We start from the raw sequence: 16,371 nt of genomic DNA, 5'->3' as shown, positions 1-16,371 counted from the left end.
CAACCAACCCAAACCAAACCCAACCCAAACAATGTGTTTTGCTTTTCAGGTGTGGTCCTGTGGGGGATCCATGGAGGTGGTGCCCTGCTCCCGTGTGGCCCATCTCAGTCTCCATCACCGACCCTACATCTTCCCAGACCAGGACATGCTCAGGAGGAACAAGATTCGGGTTGCTGACATCTGGATGGATGCTTACAGGAAGATCTACTACAGGAGAGACACACTTGCTCATTTCATCAAGCAGGTGTGTGTGTGTGTGTAGGGGGGGGATTTGTGAAATTGACTAAAAAGGTGAAAAAATGAACTGAATTTGCAGTCGGAGAGCCCAAACATTGCCGAACGGCTGCGGCTAAAGAGAAGTCTGGGTTGCAGGAACTTTCACTGGTTCTTGTCCACAGTTTTCCCGCAGCTCTACGTTCCCCAGGACAAACCGGCTCTATCCGGCGAGGTATGACGCACATGTTTAGCACCTTCAAATAAGCTTGTGCCGTTCTTATCTTCGGTGCTCCTGTTTCAGTTGTACAACGTGGGCACTGGCAGCTGTGCAGACTACCCTAGGGGGGAACAGCAGCAAGGGGGGGTCATGAACATAGCACCGTGCAGCGGGACAGGCGGTCAGGTAATCAGGACATCCTCTGTGATTCGGGAAGCAAAGCTGACACATTCAAAGGTTACCTGTGGTTCTGTCGTAGCACTGTGATTTTAACTCTGAGGGGGAGGTGCGATGGGGGAGCGGGGGGTCTTTGTGCATGGATGCTAAAGGAAACAGAGTGGTCCTCTCTCCATGCTCCGCCCACCAACCAACCAACAGGGGACTCAAGTGGAAATTCGTAAAGGCAAGGCAGGAAATCATCCATAGCTGCAAATGTTTTTCATGGCTTTAATGACTTTCTGTTTTACACCATCAGCTGAGCGGACAGCTGGTTCATCAGCAGTCTCAGATGTGTGTGGAGGCTGTCCAACAACAGAGCACGGCAGGAGTAAACAAACCCAATGCAGGCGGACTCTACCTGAAACAGTGTACACGTCACCCCAGACAACAGTGGCACTTTGAGCAGTTAGTAGCACCCAAAGGTAACTAATAAAGTTATCAACAGTTTTATAAACCAGAAAAAAAATCATCTTCCAATCATCAAAAAGGAGTACTTTGAGATTTCTTTTGTAATTTTTTCTCTATATTTACAATAAAAATGGTTTAAAAATCAAAATCTGATTTTGTGTTAACTCGAGTCTTTGTCCTCTCTTCTGAAATTAACATAAGCAAAAATGCTGCAGTTCCACTAAAAACCACTAGATGGTGCTGGAAGAAGGGAACACAACAGTAATGAGTCAAGCCCTGTTCTCTCCATCGGCCACCAGAGGGCGCCATCTCCTGAGTTTTGACTCTCACCTGGCCTCCTATTTCGTATTTCATTCTTATTTTTGCTTTACACAACAGTGTTTCTTTGTCTTTTAGTCAAACTGTGTTCCCCATGATCTTTGCGTGGCCCCCTTTTGGTGTGCCTATTGGTGCTGTAACACCTTGCATCAGCTGTTTAGCAATCACCTCCACAGCTCAGAATGATTTGGCAAGTAACACAAACAAGACTTCGCTAAATACAGTGGCGGTACAACTTGGGAGATGGCTCCCTCTAGTGGTGAGCAGAGGGAACAGGGGCCTAACTCTTGACAGATGCAAAATAATCAAACAAATCAGCCATTTTTATTTCCATTGAGGTTTTGCTTTTTTTAATTATTTTTTTTTGTTTGTTTTTAGAGGTGAATCTTTTTGTTTTGTTGGTGGATGGACCCATGGGTGAGCTTTAAACATTCTGTTGGCCTGCCCAATTGCATTTTTGGAGAACATTTTAGTCAGCTTGTACCCACTTTACCACTCAGTTATGTGTCTGTAATAGTACTTATAACAATTATTTTCTAACAAAAATTATTGTTGTTATTATTTTTTGTTTCACATTTTTTGGAAGCTTTTCTCAATGACTATTAGAATAATAAACCATTATTGGGTTATTATTCCTAATAATGGGAAGCAGTCATTCCTATGAGCAGAAGACATTCTTCATTCTGTTTGTCTGGTAATAAAAATGCTGACTTTTTTTTTTTTTTTGCCTAAAGGAAGTTTTAACACGACTTCTTGGATAAATCAAGATACTCACAATTTTCCGCAGTAAAGGACAGAAAATGTGCTTGTTTTCCTTTTTTTTTACACCAGGGAGCAGTGGATGCAAACTGAAAAGAAATTTTTATTTTCATTTAATTTTTCTTTTTACATTTAGTGTAGACTATTTGTGAACTAAATAAAAATCTCTGTCATTATATACATAAAAAAGTGCTACTTAATAAAACACAAATAAAATAACTCAAAGGTTTGACATAATCAATAACTTTGCCTGGTGTGGCGCCAATCCTTACTGGGCCGCGAAACGCCCCTTTTGCTGGGGCGCCATGCAGCTCAGAGCCGGTCGGTCCTGGTTGCTATATGTGTGTTTTATCACAGAACCATATAGGCAAAAACAAACTTTGGACAACAGAGAGAGCTTGATTAATCTATTAAATACATGTATTTACATTAATTTAAGGAAATTTTATATATGTGGTGAACAGCCGTATACAGTAAATGTAGGGCAAAAAATGCTGCACAGAAAAAATGGAAGTCAAAATTTCCTTTTCTAGAAATGTTGAATCAGCTTTTACTGGTGAGGAACGTGTGCTTCCTCACAAAGTTGAGTCTGGTTGTGCACAAACCAACTTTATGCAGAAACCAGCAAGAAGGATTTATCTAAAGAATTCATGTTGGTGAATCGCGTGTTTTCTCCACCTAATAATAAAAAAAAAAAGTGGCATATAGTCATCAGGAGCTAATATCACCTGAAGATATTTTCAAAATTTCATGCTAATTTACTTTAGGCTGTTCTCAAACAAAAAATAAATAAAGTGAAACTCTAAAAATGGTTTGTAATTCATATCAGATACAGCAGAGGGCGCCACCAGCCTTCAGCTCCTTTCCCTGAAACACAGCTGGTTTAGCTCTTTTTGTCTCAAACTGCACTGCAAACAACTCTAGTTCACACTTCACAACTTTATTGTGGATATAATATTTTATACATTTAAGTCTAAATTTAATAAACTGTTTTTTGTCACATTAGAAATCTGTGATTAACAGCTGGGATTTCCCATTAACTAAGCAGTCAAAATGGTTAAGTGTAAAGATTGTAACAGATCTTAAAGAGTAGAAAAGCAGATTATACCAGCCTGTGTCCATGTTTGTCCCACAGAAAGACTTCTGAGCCCATTTAATAAGTACAAAAAAATGCCTTTTTCTTGTGGAGTGTCTGATCATTCTGGAGGTCGTCTTCTATTATGTCCATGTGCTCCAGTTTGGGCTGCTACAAAGGAGGAGCTGGATTCTGTGAAAACAAATCCACATTTCCCTGAAGAAGGTCAACCGTACAAGAGCTGCTCTTCAAAAATCAATAACATTTGCACTTTGCCCGGAGCTCATCATGAATGTTATTTTTCTTATAATTACATCTCATATGGATACAGAGACAGCAAAGAAAAAAATACAACATCAAAGCATATGCATTACATTAGCCTTAAGAGTTATAATTTGTTTGTTTGTACATTGTTTTAAAAATTATTGACCGTCAAAATGGATCTCACTTTTGTCTGAGAGTGGCCAGGATAGGCCCCAGCAACCCAGTGGGTTTAGAAAATGGATAAACATTTAAATATTTAAATAGGGGTGTGTATCGGCAAGAATCTGGTGATACAATAGATATTACAATATATTCTGAGACAATACCAGAACATGTTTTCCTTTTTTTTAGAATCTGACTTTGAAAAAGCTAAGTCATACTAACAACAACAAAAACCACAAGTCTGACTGAACAAATGAGACTGAGCAATGAACACAAGCTGGTTCTCGCATGTTACGACCCCAGTCTTCCCCTTTTGTGTGCTTCCTCTTTTTGATTGGTTGAGTTGGAGTCTGGACTCTCTGGGCGGACCTGGCCAGTCCCACAGAGCTGCTGGGAGTCGTGGCGCCGCTCTCTCCCACCTGGCAGATTAAGCTGCAGATTCAGTTGGGTTAGCTTCATGTAAAAAAAAGAAAATCTTTGGTTGAGCCTTACCTAGTCTCCCTCTTGTTTTCCATTTATTCGAGCTGGTCGTGACAACTTGGGGGCTTGTCCGGGATAAGTATATACATAAGACACTCATGTTGTGGTGTAGAGCATCTCAAAGTGCGCTGTGCTGCCATGTAGCGGTCGAAAGACGCTGAAGGACGCCATTAGTAATTAATTAGATTTCGTGTTGTCAGCATTTTAAATTGATAAAAAGATCACCAAATATATTATACCCCTATTGAATATGACTTTTTTAGCACTCAAAATAACACAATTTATTCTTACAACCATGTTTCAACCATTGTTTTTTTAATTATATATTTTATATATATATATATATATATTGTTTGTTTCTGAAACTTCTATACTGTGGAGTAAACTGTCACTTTAAACTGTCTTGAATGGCGTTTCCAGTGTCATTTTTCAAGCTAAAAACAAAAAAAATAGATATTTTACGGTTTAATAAAAACAAAACAAAAAAATAAAAACAGTTACTAAACTTCTACCTTCTGCATGACACTATAGGTCTTTGTGTGCAATAAAAACATGAAAACAGACACAATTTTATTGATGAAATCCCATTTTACAAGATTTGAAGAATTTGTGGGGTATTTGAATGAAACAGCTCCCCTTTAATCTGAAGCGTACCAGGTTGACCTTTACAGTTGTGTCTAGAAACAGCCTCTTTTATTAGAAATGTTGCTCTGTGGAGTGAACATCTCCCAGATCTCTAAAGCAAGATTCATTATTTTGTGCTCTGGAGGATAACTCAAAGTAGCTTATTTTTATATGAAGAATTAAACAATTGAAAAGTTGAGTAAAGGCTGCTGTGCAGTGAAACACGATAACGACTGACGGATGAGGCTTCCAACCCCGACTTTTTCCTTTCTCCGACTTTGTGTGCGTCTTCTGGAGTCCCCAAAACAAGCAGATTAGCTTGTCTGGTGATTTTAAATCAGAAGTGAGAGGGAGCATGCTCGGCTGTTTGTCTCCGTGCGCCACCTCTCGCCTGATGACAGCTTGGAGCGGCTCCAGCACCCCCCTCCTCTCCCACTCGACCCTGAACAGCATGAAGCAAGTACAGAAAATGAATGGATTGAATGTTAACTAACTCCACTGTTCAGCTTAGCTACATGTGTGCCCTTTTGAAAATAAAATAGCAGAATTTAAATCCATTATGCGCCTGGATTTATTTTTCTTTTTCATGTTTATTTCTTGGTAGATGAGTGTAAATCTGCATGTGTTTATGAGGTTTAAAAGAACCCACAGCACACTTAAATCCTGATGGATTCAGTGAAGGATCTCATTGATCTGACAAGCAGAAAGCGGCAGGAGGTAATAAATATTTTCAGAATGTGTCTCCCCCACTTTAAAAGCCAATATTTTCCTTCTCTCCATCCCTTAATTCCCTCTCTCCTCGCAGCCCTGAAACTGTCCTCCGCTGCTGCTGTGTGACCTTTTGCCTGCCCCCCCCTCCATCTTCCATCTACTCTCCATGCTCAGGATGAGTGTGATAAACACAGTGAACACCCACATCAAATGCTGCTGGCTGCTGGGCACGTCATGCTCTCTCCGCGCTGCAAACATCTTCCGGAGAACGGCGGTGACTCAGGCGAGTATCAGCTGCCGCGGTCCAGAGGAATCGGGTCGGGGTCTTCTTTTACCAGAGGTGTCGGTGCTAAAGTGCAAACCTCAGAGAGACTTACACAGACCCCGTTGTTTCAAATGATCTGTAAAGAGCAATTAGGCCTTTGTGGAGCAGGGTTGACAAATAAATAAAATAAAAAATAAACCAAGTGCAGTAAAATGTGACAGAAACTGGCAGCAATTAAGCAAAAAGGCTCGAAGTTAAGTAAGGATGCTGTCAAACAGCAAATGCTTAAAAAAAGGCTCTTCTGGATAATAAACTGGAGAGAAATATTATTTTGGTGCTTGGGTTGCATAGGGATGCTGAATGATGATTAATAAGCCTCATAAAAAAAATAAATAAATAAAAAAAAATAGATTTTTTTAAGCCAACTAGCATTTCCAGAACCAGTCAAGCCCTCATTATTGTGCTAACAGTTCCAGCACCATCACACCGTCATGTTCACTGACTCTTTATTTCTATTGATCTGCATGCAAATTTATTTAATCATTTAAAGAAAATCTTTTTTCGAAACATCTTCAATTATTTATTTATTTTTATTAATAAATTATATATAATTAAAATTATATACGTAATATACGTACGTATGGTGGCTGGGGAGCTTATATAAGTCTATGTCATTAAAATTTTGTATATAATTATATATATGTACATGTAGCAATCACGGTAGCTTGGCTTGTGCCGTTTTGGGTGTCTCGGTTGAAATAAAAAACAATATTCTCTAAACTTTTTCTCCATTCCACCCTTGATGTCTTCCTGTCTCAGATGAGAATAGACAACAGAATATGCAAAGTCGTGACTGTTATTATGCCCTGAAGGAGCACAGATTTGTTGAAGATTCAAGAAAACATCTGTGGTGCAAAGGTAGAGCGGTCAACCTCTAAGGAGGTCACAAGACCGGTTCCCACTCTCTGTCCATGTGCTGAAGTGTCCTTGGGCAAGACACTGAACCTCACATCCTGGTGGCTACAGGTGGGAGTCAATGTACGGCAACAGAGCTACCATCATGTGTGAATGGGGGAACACTGTGACTCAAGCACTTTGGATCAACTTTGAAAAGAATAAGCAAATGTAACAGTTTTCAGAAATACAGTTAGTTGTTATAAATAGGTTATTTAGCATTTTTTTCTTTTTTTACATACATTTTTTGTCATTTGAGATGGGATTACAAAAGGTATTAATTTTCTCAGGCAGTATAATCCTAAAGTTGTGGACACAATGGGCATGTATGTTCATGAGTGCCGCTAGAAGAGGTTTGGTGCAAAATATTGAAGAATTGCAAACTTGCACATTTTTCTTTATTCTCTCCTTTAACAGCTTTAATAGAATATATGAAAGACTTGGTGTCAGAGAACTCCAGCTGGGCACAAAACGCAGTTATTAATGTCTCCTCTTGATCAATTTCAAATAGTTGGCATATCCGTGAATTCCAAAGGAAGGCCATCCATATGCCACTACCGAATCCGAGTCCCTGATTGGTCAAAGTTCAGCCTGGTTTAACTTTCAACATTTGGCGTACACAGAGAACAAAAACGGTTGTAGAAATTTGTACAACTACCTGTGAACGTTTGGATTGCACGGACCAGCGTTTACATAAACTCTTTATTTAAAGTGACCGCTTGAACGTGTTGCTGAGTGATGTGAACGCAGCTTCAGGGTTAGAACAAAACCCCGTCTTTAAATTTGGCTCAAATCTCAATATAAGAAATCCTATTTGTTAAGTTAATTTTGTGTTAAAAATAAGACTTTCTAAAGTGTTTCTGCACAGCAGTGATCTTTCCCCCTTTAAAAAAAAGCTGAATCACTTGGAAGAATAAACAAGAACATTTTCCGTGTAAGACTGAAAAAGAAAACAGTATTTGGTGAGAGGACAAAATGAAGTCAAGAGTCATAATATGTATTTTTTATCGTGGTTTATTTTAAGCTGTGCAGCCAGCTGTAACATGTCTTGGTATAGTCTGCGAATGAAAGACTCACTGGGTCGCTCTTCTCACAGTTTTTTTTAGGTATGTGTGTAAGCAACACATTTATCACAAGATCGGGAGACAGAGTTCTTGTTACCTGGCAATTTCTGTCCGTGTATTCTGTCCTCTGTCGGAGAAGCTTTGAGAAAATATTCAAACTCAAAATTGTTGCAAAGTGATTTGGGTTGATAAACTAAAAAAGTCGTGATAAATAATACATGTTGACAAAGTGCTTGAGTCTCACCAACTTCAGAGTGGAAACATACATAAAGGTTACTCTATAACTGCCGACCATATTATCAATCAATCAAGCAATTAATCAGTCAGTCAGTCAATCTGTAACAGTCTACAATACAGCAAAGTATATTTGGCACTGCTACCAATCAATCAATCAATAAATCAGTCAACCAATCAATCTTTAACACTCTTTAATACAGCAAAGTATATGTAGCCATGCTGCAAATCGATCAATCAATCAACCAATCAATCAATCTGTAATCACTGTACAATACAGCAAAGTACACGTGGCAATGCTACCAATCTATCAATCAATCAATAAACCATCCAATCAATTATTCAACCAACAATTTAGCCAATCAACCTATTAATCTGTAACACTCTACAATACAGCAAAGTATATGCCAATGCTACAAATCAATCAATCAGTCAATCAATCAACCAAATCAGTAAATCAGTGTCTAACACTCTACTCTACAGCAAACTGTATGTGACACAGCTACAAATCAATTAATCAATCGACCAATCAATCTGTAACACTCTAAATGCAGCAAAGTATATGTAGCAATGCTGTAAATCAATCAAATCAGTACAATCAATCAATCAATCAACCAATCCATCAATCTGTGACATTCTACAATACAGTAAAGTATATGTGGCAATGGTACCAATCAATCAATCAATCAATATAATCAATCAATTAATCTGTAACACTCTAAATACAGCAAAGTATATGTGGCAATGGTACCAATCAATCAATACAATTAATCAATTAATCTGTAACACTCTAAATATAGCAAAGTATATGTGGCAATGCTGTAAATCAATCAACCAACCAACCAATCAATCAGTCAGTCAAATAATCAATCAATCAATCAATCACTTGGTTAATATAGCACTTTTCATCAACATGCTGTTAAACAAATAAGACATATAAACATTAGTTTAAACATAAAAAGTCGTCAGACATATTAGTTAGAAACAATAATAAAGGAGACATAAAAATAGAAAAGAAGAAAAACAGATTCTGAAGCTGTTACTCAGAAAATCTGGATTCCTTTCAAGTTACGTACACACTGGGCATGAGCCACGTCTTCAAGAATGAACTTGGGTTCTGAAGGAGCGTTTGTGATCTGGACCGTTGCTACCCGATACTAGTATATACACCTACAGTTAGTAGAGGCTTGGTGCAAAAAGAAGCAGTGCATGATTGTAAATCTTGCTCCAGGCATTTTCTGTCACATCTCCATTCCAATATATGAAAGACTTGGTGTCATATAATCAAATTATTTCAAATGGTTGAGACTTCCGTGAATTAAAAGGGATGCCATCCATACGTCACTACCCAAACCAAATCCCTGATTGGTCAACTGGTTTAACTTTTAACAAGCATTAAACAGCCACGCCTTTTGTATGTAGAGCACGAAAATTAGAACTCAACATTTTTGAACGCAGAAGCCCAAAAGGTGGATTTATTTTAACTCCTAATTGGAAGTGGTGGTTTAAACGTGTGTTACTGAGGGCGATGTGATTGTAGTATTAGACTTCAGCATTTTCAACATCTGTCCCAACATCCAACGCTGATGGGTACTGCCAGGGGTGCACCTCGAAAAGCAGACGCCGCCATTAATCTCAACTTCTGAGACACATTCTGTTCTGCCACCACTCCAACCACTCCCACCAACCCTCATTCATCACAACACATCGAATGTCCAGCAGCTTCTTCCTCCAGCCTTTCTGCTTTGCATCAGTGCAAACAAGATTGATGGTACAGTACTGTAGCGCTCATATACATATAAAACACACACAAGTGGGCGCCACGCTCTGTGAAAAACCAACAGAACCAGAACAAGGCCGTTTTTTTGCCCCTCAGAGCATCAAAGTCCACTGTATGCTGAGCAGGTTTCTGCAAATCGCTGTGGTGACTTCCTAGACAAACACAACATGAAAGAGAAGTTCTCACTTCAACAAACTGTGTGTTTTTTTTAATTTAGTGGGAAAATCTGGGTCGATGGAAGAGGCTCCTTTCACTGGGACGATGTGCTCATTTGAATAGAAGAATGAATTCATGTGTGTGCTCCGTATCCCTGTGAATTCGGTGGACGGGGATGAATTGTTGCTGTATTTGGGTCAGGGCCATCGCCAAACAATGCACAGGGAGTCCAATTGAAAAACCACAGTGATGTATGGGATATAAAAAGCCAAAGTTAAGTGTCTGTTTGCTTGAAAGATGAGCACTTCTTAAAAAAAAGAAAAGAAAATACCTCAGCTCGGAACTACTTCTCTTAAAAAATTCCGGATAAAAGACGTAGAGTGCAAAGCAGGACGCCAGATGGGCTTCAGATTGCTAATGACAGTTAAAGCGGTGAATAAAAGATGAGTTTGCGAGCAGGTGGATAAAACGATGCATAAACAGTCATGATTGGGATTGTCTGCACACCATTAAAGATGGATGGGTCTCCAGACCCAAGGATAAATGACAGCATTCCCACAGATGTGCAGCTAAATACACTAATAACCCTTCTGAGTGGAAAGAGCCACCTGGAAGTCCATTTTCAGCGGTTCTGACCCACGTTTTCTGTAAAATCACCAACAATAAATACATGTTTGAGCTGATTGAAATTGATCAAATGCATCAAGACCACATGGGATGCTAGTGTAACCGGATCGATTCTGCGTTGTGTTTATGGGGAAGAAAGACGTGGAAGCACAGCAGCACCCTCGGAGATCACCTCCATTTATTGCGGATCTCTCCAACCGAACAGTAAAACAGCAAGGGGAGAGGGAAAGCGAGCGCCCAACATATAAAGAAGAAACCACAGAAGAAGAACAAACTAAGGAGGGGTTACCCAATGCTGAATTCAGGGGGAGAAACTAAACTTAGACAGTCAATATTTTGTGTAATTAAAAAAAGATTTAATCTCGTTACACTAGCAGAAGAGCGAAGTTGGGCCTGGGACAGGTGAGTCTTCCTCAACACACATCCTCCTCCTGCTTCATGAACACCATACTTCTCACTGAGCAGCAGCAGACAAACACACCGACACAAAGCAAATTTGCTGTTACAAAGAAAAAGGGGAAAAAAAATTGCAGCCCAGTTGTGTGGTGGAGGATTCAAAGTCAACTCAACATCCTTTTGTTAACAAATCGGCAACACTAGTGTAGCATAACAATGGAAAGCAGCTATGAAAAAAAGAGAAAAAGATGACATGCTTGTATATGTAGCTGTTAAAAACATGCACTTTAACCAACAAGAAACGGTTCCCGGTTACTTCAGAAATTACAAAAATCAGTCGTGATTAGCTTGATTAAACATTAATATTTGGAGCCTCTAATCTCATAATCTAAAAGAGTCACTGATAGAGCCTGGTAAAGTTCCTAAATGTTGCTAAAATCCCACTTCCATCATCTTTTTTTTATCTATTTTCAGAGTGGTCTTTTAATTATGATTATAGTCTTTTTATCCAAAATAATAATAAAAAAAACTGTATTTTTCGAGAACATAGGCCAAATCCAAATTCTTCCCCTACCCCTCCAATTGAAGGGGCTTTTTTTAAGCGAAGGGACTTCAAGTTCTGTATTCCTCCGCCGGTAGAGTGAGCCGTGGCGTGCTATGCCACGGAAGACAAGAGCTTTTCTTCATACGGGTGTCCTCTAAAGCACACAAGTTTGCATTTAAATGTAAGTGCTGACTTTTTGTATCAAGCATGACCTCTCTGAAGGTATAAAATCGACGTTACGATTTTTCTGAGCGCTGGCTGCTATGACCGACAAGTATTGATGACATCATCAAGAAGCAACCCTCCATGCTCCTCCCATCACGTTTGTCTACCCTCTCAGGCACAGTATGTTAAGGTCTTTTTCAAACAGAACATTTTTGTCAGCTCCTTAATCAGAGTGATTTGAATACAGAAATACTCAGAAATGCAACTTCGAGCTTCATTTTCTATATGTCCTCTATAAACATACATATGCCACAAGAACATGTAAAAAAGATTCTTCTCACCATACTGGGTGTTTAACTCCCTCACTGTTAGATAGCAGTAACAGATAAACGACGTTTAAACTTGACATAATGAATAGTTGTCAGATAACAGTTTATTTAATGTGTTCAATGGAAGGTCTGATTATTACCTTCATGCGTTGATCCTTTAAGGCAGGGGGGCGTAAACTCAATCGCACAGGGGGGGCAAAATCCGAAACACACCTTTGATTGCATGAATTCTGGTTGTGTACTAACTTCAGATAGATTTTCTGTGGTAAACAGAACTCAAACATTTGTCAAAATGTTTCAATTTTGGCCAACTCTGAAGCCAAACTGCTGATGGATTGTTGGAGTATTATGGGTAATGTAGTCAGGTGGAGTGGTAAAAACTGTCCTTCAACTGTTGGTGAAGGAGTTGAAAAAGGATTGACTTTTATGGCTGCTTTTTTTTTCTTAATGAACCTATAAGATAAACCTAAAATAAGTTACTTTTTCAAATTAAAAATATTGTAATTTCCTTTAATGAAAGGGTTAAAGAGCATGTGGCTCCGGAGCCGCAGATTGCAGACCCCGGCACTAAAACTAAATATTTAAAAAATTAAAAACGTAACTTTTTAACATTACAATGAATAAAAACAGACAGGAATAATATTTCAGTACAAATAAACTTAAATAACTTTCAATATTTTACTCTCCATAAAAATATATTTTGTCAAAATTATACAAGTTAGAAATTAGCGCAAGACAACATCGGGCCATTAATAACAGTAACATAAAATGACCTGGAGGGCCAGATCTGGCCCACGGGCCTCGACTTTGACACAAGAGCTTTAAGGTCTTTTGGTTCACCACTTTAAAATAAAAAATTGCCAATTAGTTTTAAAGCCAGAGTGAAATAAGCAAGTGAAAAAACTAAAACAAATGAAATGTTCAGCATTTGCACACATCCTGAGATTAATTAAAACAGAAACAGTTACATCTGAGAAATATCAGGAGACAGAACCTATGATGTAAGAAAAAAGCCACCACAAGAGTCATATTTCTTGTTTATTAGCATATCAATTTTTGTATCTAATAGATATCAAAAAGGGGGAAAGAAGGTTGATTACAGTACATTCCATTTGCAGAGTAAAAGGCTCAAATCTACAATAGTTCAAAAGAGAAGAAGAGTAGATCTGCTGGACAAAAGTTGTGACTGCATTCGATGCCAACAGCTGAACATAACTTCTTTTACAGCTGCAGTATTTTTGCCGACATCACACTACTGCATTCTTTGAGGTAAAAAATAAAAAATACATCTTTAGTATTGATACATTCATAGAAATATAAAAGTGTCTTTATTTCCCCTTTTGTGCTTCTAGGTGGGAATATTGCCTTCGTTCTTAACAGCTAAGAAAATCGATCCCGGAGATCGTCACCCTGGATGATTATCAGGGTTGAAATCGTGGACCAATTTAGCATTAGAAATATTTGCTTCAGGCCACTTTACATCAGGGGGGGACTCCTGCGTGCCTAAAATAGCAGCACTGTTTAAACGGAGCTCACATTCAATAAATAGGCATCAGTAAATGCCAAGTTTAAAATATTGAACCACGTTTCCTTTAAATAGACAGGTAAATGGCAAGCGGAATCTCCACGGGCTGACATGCGGCATGTTAATGTGGGTCTACAGGCACTACTCGAAAGGCATGCACAGAGAGAGGAGGACCGATGGGGAGAAAGAACCGCAAAACAGAGACAGAGAGGGGGGAAAGAATCCCTGTGCTCAGCTTGACAGACGACAGCATGGTTGCGATGCCCGAGGCTCAACATGCCCCACCGCCACCTCCACAGCCAGCTTCCTCCATCCTTTACCCATTCTCCCTGCGGGTCCAGCAGTAAATAGCACAGTACGCCCCATTTCTCTCCTCACATTGTCTTGTGCTCCCACTTTAACCAGTTGTGCAGTGTTCCGCGCTGGCATCCGACGTTGGTTAGGTAAGCAAGGAAAGAACAGGTAAAGAGAAGAGGAAGGTCGGAAGGAAGGAAGCGAGAAGGGGTGCTCAAAAGCTACTCTTTCTCTCAAAGTTTCTGTCTCTTTCTCAGTGTTTTCTCTGAAGGAGCCTCAATATACTGCTCCCAAAGCTTGTCTTCTATTAAAACTAGGCCTCTATACGGTAAGGCTAACAACTAAACCCTCTTTATCTGTTTTCATGCAAATACATTTTTGAAAAGCGTGCCTTTAAAAGAAACAGAAATGTTCATTGCATCTCTGCTGTGTCTTGCAGTGATATTAAAGTTCTGAGCTGAGTGTGTTTCCAAAAAAAGTTCTTTAAAGGTCTGCTACAAACCCTGGTTTGGACAGCGATGGACCAATCCGAGTCCAGTTTGAGGAGAGGATCCAGGGCTGTGATAAAGCCCCCTTTCTCCTCCGTCCTGCGGAGGTGAACTGTCCACACTCGACAATACAGGGGTAGGGGCCCGAACCTCGCAGCATGGAATATCATGCAAACTGCAGGACGACGAAGGCATAGGAAGCTCTGAGATCACAGAGGCCGGCTGGAGCTGAAAAGAGTCAGGAGTTAAAGGTGAAGCTGAGCTGGGCATGGCGGGACATGCTGCTTGGAGGCTCTGTGGTCTATGTATCAAAAAGTCTGTGTGGCACATCACGCCGTGCTGCTGTGCGACTGCGAGGGAGGGGGAAGCCAGTGGCATCGTTGCCTCTGTCCAAATGGAGGCAGTTTTAGAGGGGGACGGTGAAGGGCAAGACCGAGACGGCGTGGCAGGTTGCAGGCACGTGTGGTGTGCCGGAGAGTAATGCGCGGGGCACACTATCGTAGGTGGCTGCACTGATGGAATGAGGGTCTCCATGAGCTGGGCCATTCTCTTCATGACCTGTCCAAGGTCAGCTACTTCCTTCCGCAGGGTGCCCACCTGCAGAGAAAAACAGATGATCTCTAAGAAGACCTCACAATTTTTATATGTCTTTAATTTAAGGAACTACTGATATGGTTTATATCATGGAAAATCAACTTTTTTGAGCTTTTAAGCAGTGGTGTACTGTCAGGGCCTGCAAAGCCTTCAGTGAAGGCCCAAAATGATCTGCATAGAAGTATCTAAATCACAGATAAATGTTTTATATATATATATCCAAAATATATTTTAGATCATTCCAACTGTTCTGTCAGCTTCTTTCACAGCCCTATTATATACATATATAACCATATATACATATAAAACCATATATACATATATAAATACAAGATATACATATATATATATATATATATATATATACACACACACAACATAGACTGTATATATATATATATATATATATATATATATATATATATATATATACAAGGCATTGTTTTGGGTCCGCTCTGCCAGCTCCGCCCCAGCCTAACACACACACACTTTCTCAGCAGAGCTAGTGGTGATCTGCAAAACGCTTTCTTTTTATATGCTCATCCATCTTTTCAAAAGTTCAGATATTGTTTGTTTTTGTAAGTGAAACAAACAGACATGCTGCCGAAGCCGGCTCTAGGATGATGGGCGTCGCCCATAAGGAGTGAAAGGCAGAGCCTCAGAAATGAAGTCATCTTATTCCCGGGTTGGAAAACAAAAAATAACTCATATTTCATTAATAATTTGTTCTTTAGTTTAATAAAGGGGATATATTATTCCATATGTGGATGTAGTTTACTCTGAAAGGCTTAAGAAGAGCAAGGTACAGGCTCTTTAATAGAAATTCTCATAAGTAGAAGCTTTTGTAATACAAGAGAAAAAAAGAACATGTTTTCTTTAAAGAAGACTTATGACGCATTTACACCGGAGTGGCAAGCGCGTCAAAAGCGAGGCGATTGACACAAATTTGAATTTATTGCTTATAGCCTTGACGCCCCTGCAGCGGAGAAACCACCAAAGTTGTTCTGGAATTCATCCGTTGCCACATCATGGAAAACATGGATGATGTTGAGCGAGTAGCTTGGGTTTTTACGTTTTGGAGACCTCTACAGAGGCACTGGCAAGCACATTGCTGTGTTTGTTTTCACCAGATCTTTCAGAATCTCTCTGGGTTCTTTGTACGTCAGTCGTTCAGCTATAGCTACGCCTGAAGGCCGCTTTAAACGTTACTTCTGTTTGAGCATTAACCCGAGAGGAGGAGAATAAAAATAAAACTTTTTATTATTGTCTTGATGAAAATAAGAAAACATCATAACGTGGCGCTCAAACTCTAAATATGTTGTTTTCTAGTACATAGTTTCTGAAGTGCAGCAGTAGGTAAATAGAAATTCACTTCTTAATTGTGGGTGAGATTGTTGGCACGGAGCGGAGCAGGGAGCTTGTAGCCTGGCCAGTGTATCTTCTACATAACAAATAAAATCTTTTTCCAACTCCATTGTTTCATCTGCTCCTGATTTACAACTG

The 16,371-nt window shown here is 39.5% G+C and overlaps 2 protein-coding genes across 2 annotated transcripts in view; one reads left to right on the top strand and one right to left on the bottom strand.

Annotated features, from left to right (window-relative positions):
- LOC112136456 (polypeptide N-acetylgalactosaminyltransferase 15) overlaps positions 1 to 1,208 on the top strand; it is an 8,393-nt gene extending 7,185 nt beyond the window's left edge. The window contains exons 6-10 of the mRNA XM_024258167.2: positions 50 to 244; positions 317 to 448; positions 518 to 619; positions 693 to 836; positions 909 to 1,208. Of these exons, the coding sequence (XP_024113935.1) occupies positions 50 to 244; positions 317 to 448; positions 518 to 619; positions 693 to 836; positions 909 to 1,082 (747 nt within the window). The 3' untranslated portion in view covers positions 1,083 to 1,208. The remainder of the gene's footprint in view (positions 1 to 49; positions 245 to 316; positions 449 to 517; positions 620 to 692; positions 837 to 908) is intronic.
- Positions 1,209 to 12,992: 11,784 nt separating this feature from the next.
- The window catches only part of kcnh8 (potassium voltage-gated channel, subfamily H (eag-related), member 8), a 90,925-nt gene continuing 87,546 nt past the window's right edge, over positions 12,993 to 16,371 (bottom strand). Inside the window, exon 17 of the mRNA XM_024293420.2 lies at positions 12,993 to 14,871. Coding sequence (XP_024149188.1) covers positions 14,281 to 14,871 — 591 coding nt within the window. The 3' untranslated portion in view covers positions 12,993 to 14,280. The remainder of the gene's footprint in view (positions 14,872 to 16,371) is intronic.

This window comes from Oryzias melastigma, linkage group LG11 (assembly GCF_002922805.2).
Source record: "Oryzias melastigma strain HK-1 linkage group LG11, ASM292280v2, whole genome shotgun sequence".
Taxonomy (NCBI): Eukaryota; Metazoa; Chordata; class Actinopteri; order Beloniformes; family Adrianichthyidae; genus Oryzias; species Oryzias melastigma.
This window is presented reverse-complemented; position numbering and strand designations above follow the sequence as displayed.